This window comes from Prunus persica, chromosome G7 (genome assembly GCF_000346465.2).
Source record: "Prunus persica cultivar Lovell chromosome G7, Prunus_persica_NCBIv2, whole genome shotgun sequence".
Taxonomy (NCBI): Eukaryota; Viridiplantae; Streptophyta; class Magnoliopsida; order Rosales; family Rosaceae; genus Prunus; species Prunus persica.
In genome coordinates, this window is record NC_034015.1 from 8,633,824 (window position 1) to 8,637,273 (window position 3,450).

At 40.1% G+C, this 3,450-nt stretch overlaps 1 protein-coding gene across 1 annotated transcript; it reads right to left on the reverse strand.

Moving 5' to 3' along the window:
* On the reverse strand, window positions 471-2,751 carry LOC18784209 (probable F-box protein At5g04010). The gene has a single exon (XM_020567922.1). It carries the CDS (start codon window positions 1,454-1,456, stop codon window positions 713-715), a length of 744 nt encoding a protein of 247 aa, XP_020423511.1. The 5' UTR covers window positions 1,457-2,751; the 3' UTR covers window positions 471-712.

The window sequence follows — 3,450 nt, forward strand, 5'->3', positions numbered from 1 at the left end:
GAACTATACGAGAATGACGTCGATATATTTATATTTTCCGTCGTTGTAAATTAATTTAATACGGCGATATTTTGTATTTTAAAGCCGTGGATTTGTTTGTAATTATACGGCGTCTTATACGAAAACCTCGTCGTGTTATTTTATGAGTAAAAACGGCAGTTTTTATTGAAATCGTCGTCTTTACTTTCTACGTCGGTCGATTCATAACTTCTGCCGTTCTTTGTTGGCATTGATTTTACACTGAGGAAATCTGTTTCAAATAGACGTCGGTTGTTTAATTATGTACGTCGTTGTTTTTGAACAGCCATTTGAAACTCCATTTTTTAGTTGTCTAAGGTTGTATTACACGACGGTGTTTTTAGAACCGTCGTCTTTTTATAAACCACGACGGTTTTCACTTAGACCGTCGTTGTTTTCTGGTCGTCTTTTTCACTTTTTGTAGTAGTGTTTATTGACTGGAAATGATCTTATTAAAGATATAGGTCAATCTAATACGTTTTGTTTGGACTGTATCTGTATGGCAGGACCCAGGTTGACCTTCTCCTGGGTTTCAAAAGCACCCCCATAAAAAAAAAGGAATTTGAGCCATAGTCCTTGCTTGTATATATCAGTTCCGATTTGTTTTTTCTGGGACACCAAACACCCAATAAACAGCTTGTAGGCCAAACTACAAATTACATTAAAAATAAAAATAAAAGATGATGTAATTAGTTCATACAGCACAAGGTAAAAGAAAATGTTGCAAGTATCTCAGGGCATCATCAACGCTCACGTATCTCCAATTTACAACACTTAAAATCCCCACACTCACTTTCTTCACCTTCCTCCTTCCATCACAAAACCCCAACTTCAAATCCGCCACAATCCCACTACAAGTAACCGCACTCGAACCGCAACAACACCCCGGAGAAGGAAGCTCCTCCGAAAACCAACCCTCCACCCCTCCTTTTCCTTTACAATTTTCCATCATCCCAAAAACACCCCTCCACCCTTCCAACACCACGTTCCACGTCACTCTCACCGCCTCATCATCTTCCAATGCCTCAAACACATCGTGGTTATCAACATCGATGTCGAACTTGAAGATGCCATTGGGATCGAGGGTGAGCTCGTTTCCGGGTTTTACGAGAGTGCAGAAACTGTTTGATGATGAATTGTTGTGGCGGAAGATGTTGATTGTGAAGATGAGGTTGTCCAGAAGAAGGCGGGGTTTCGGGGGCGTTTGTCGGCGGCGTTTGGCAGCGGAGCAGCCAATGACATAGAGGCGGCGGTAGGGGACGGTAGGGTTTGTGATTTTGAGGGTAGAGAGAGAAGGGAAATTGGATGTGCAAATTGGCTTCCAAAGGTGATCAGAGGACATGGAAATGAGCCATGACTTGCACACACATGAGGCTACGGCTAGAGATTTGGGGTCAAGATGGTGACAAACTAGGTCAAGGACTTCCCATGGGGCCATGGTGACAATGAAAATCTGTGCTCGCAGAACGTTATATATTAGGTGTTGTTCGGTGTTTTGTTTGAAACCAAAATATCAAAAAGAGAGTTGAAGAATTAGTGGTTTGAAGGTGACGGTGGTTAAAAGTGGAGGGCTGTGGTGTTTTGGGGGAGAGGCACTCAGGCACGTGGAGGAATGTGGCGTTTTGCATGGATATGAGTTGCCACGTTAGATTGCAGTGTGTGTTTTGAGGATTCTGAGCGAAACACACGTGCCATTCATGGATGTACACGTGCCAGTTACTTACTAATCACTAGCTACAAACGTATATTATTTGCTGTGTCACCTGACCAGTTTACTATATATATAGAAGGAGATCATACCAAATACCAATGATGTAATAACATGGTTGGTGTTGAGCCTCTGTTTGTGCCAAATGTGCTTCGAATCGATCTTGGTCAAGTTATGATTAAATTTTGGGCAAACTGCCGAAATGCTCCCTGAATTTGTACATAATTATCAATTTACCTCTTGATCTTTTTTTTTAGCGAATTAAGGGCTTAAATTAAATTTTATTATCAATTCTCCCTTTACTGTCTAAATCAACAACATGTCATCCAATAATCCGTCAAATCATTAAAAAAAAAAATTTGAAAAAATTAAAGAAAAAAAAAAGAGAAAAAAAAAAAATACCATGGAATCCTCCCCCCATGCGGTCTTCTTCTCCACCCCATTCCCATGACCACCAATCCTTCACTCCAGATTAATCCCCCCACCTCTCTTCCTTCAGTTTTTTCCCCCCAGACCATTCACCTGTTCCCATCCAAACCCGATTCCCCCATGACTACCACCCCTCAACAAACCCAGAACCCACAAACCCACCCCCATCCCCCATCACAGACCCACTCCCCATGAACCCATAACCCCCCAACCACCCGTTTTCTGAAAACCACGAATTTGACCACAACCGCAAGCCACGAATTTGATAAAAACAACAAAAAACTTCAATTGTATCTTTTAAACTTAAGGTTGGCTTATAAAGTCCCCACGGGCCAGTCAAATTTGAGTGGGCGAGTGTGCCAACCCAACATCAAACAACCATTGTTCTCTTCCACTCGATACCCATCCCCGCCAGCCGCCACAACCACCCATTTTCTTCTCCATCATTCCCTTGTGGCCACCACGCAAGCCACCCTCCCTTTTCTCCATCTCTTCCTCTCTCTCTCTCTCTCTCTCTCCCCTCTCTCTTTCTCCCTTTCCCATTCGAGCTCCCCCCTCTCCTTTGTAATCTGTATCTTTAATTAGAACAAAAGGGAAAAAGATGAAGTGGGTGGGCCCCTCTGTTTATTAAAATAAATTATATATATATCATTTCAACATTTAAAATGACCAATTTGCCCTTATACTTAACGACAAATTGGATGAAATGTTGAGATTTAGACGGTAGAGGGAGAATTGATAATAAAATTTAATTTGAGCCCTTAATTTGCTAAAAAAAAAGGTCATATGGTAAATTGATAATTAGGTACAAGTTCAGGGGGTATTTTAGCAGTTTACCCTTAAATTTTCGTTCTAAATTTTTGTTTGTAGGTTTCAATGGCAATTCAAGAGGTGTGGACTATGCGGGGTGGGGTTGGGGTGGTGATGGTTGCCACATGCAGTTCTTGGGGAGGGTCCGATAAAAAAAGAGAGAATTTTTATTATCATCATTTTTTTTCACATGTAGCATTCATTTCAGCTAAAAAATGGTCCCACTTATTTCATATAATTGTTTTTAATAATATTTTAACGGACTTAACGACATGACAATGTGAATCACCAAATTTTAGTTGACGAGATAATGTAGGTCATTTTGATTTCCAAGAGTAATATGAGATTTGACCATAATTTTAAAAAGTAATTAAGTTTTTATTTTTATTTTTTAAAAGAATAATGAAAACCCAACAGTTACCTCCAATTTGACGACTTATATTTAGTATGAGTAAAATCTAATGGTAAAAAAAAATTTAGTGGTC

What these genes read in the sequence shown, in the direction of transcription:
- LOC18784209 (XM_020567922.1), bottom strand. Translation starts at nt 1,456, where the DNA reads ATGGCCCCATGGGAAGTCCTTGACCTAGTTTGTCACCATCTTGACCCC.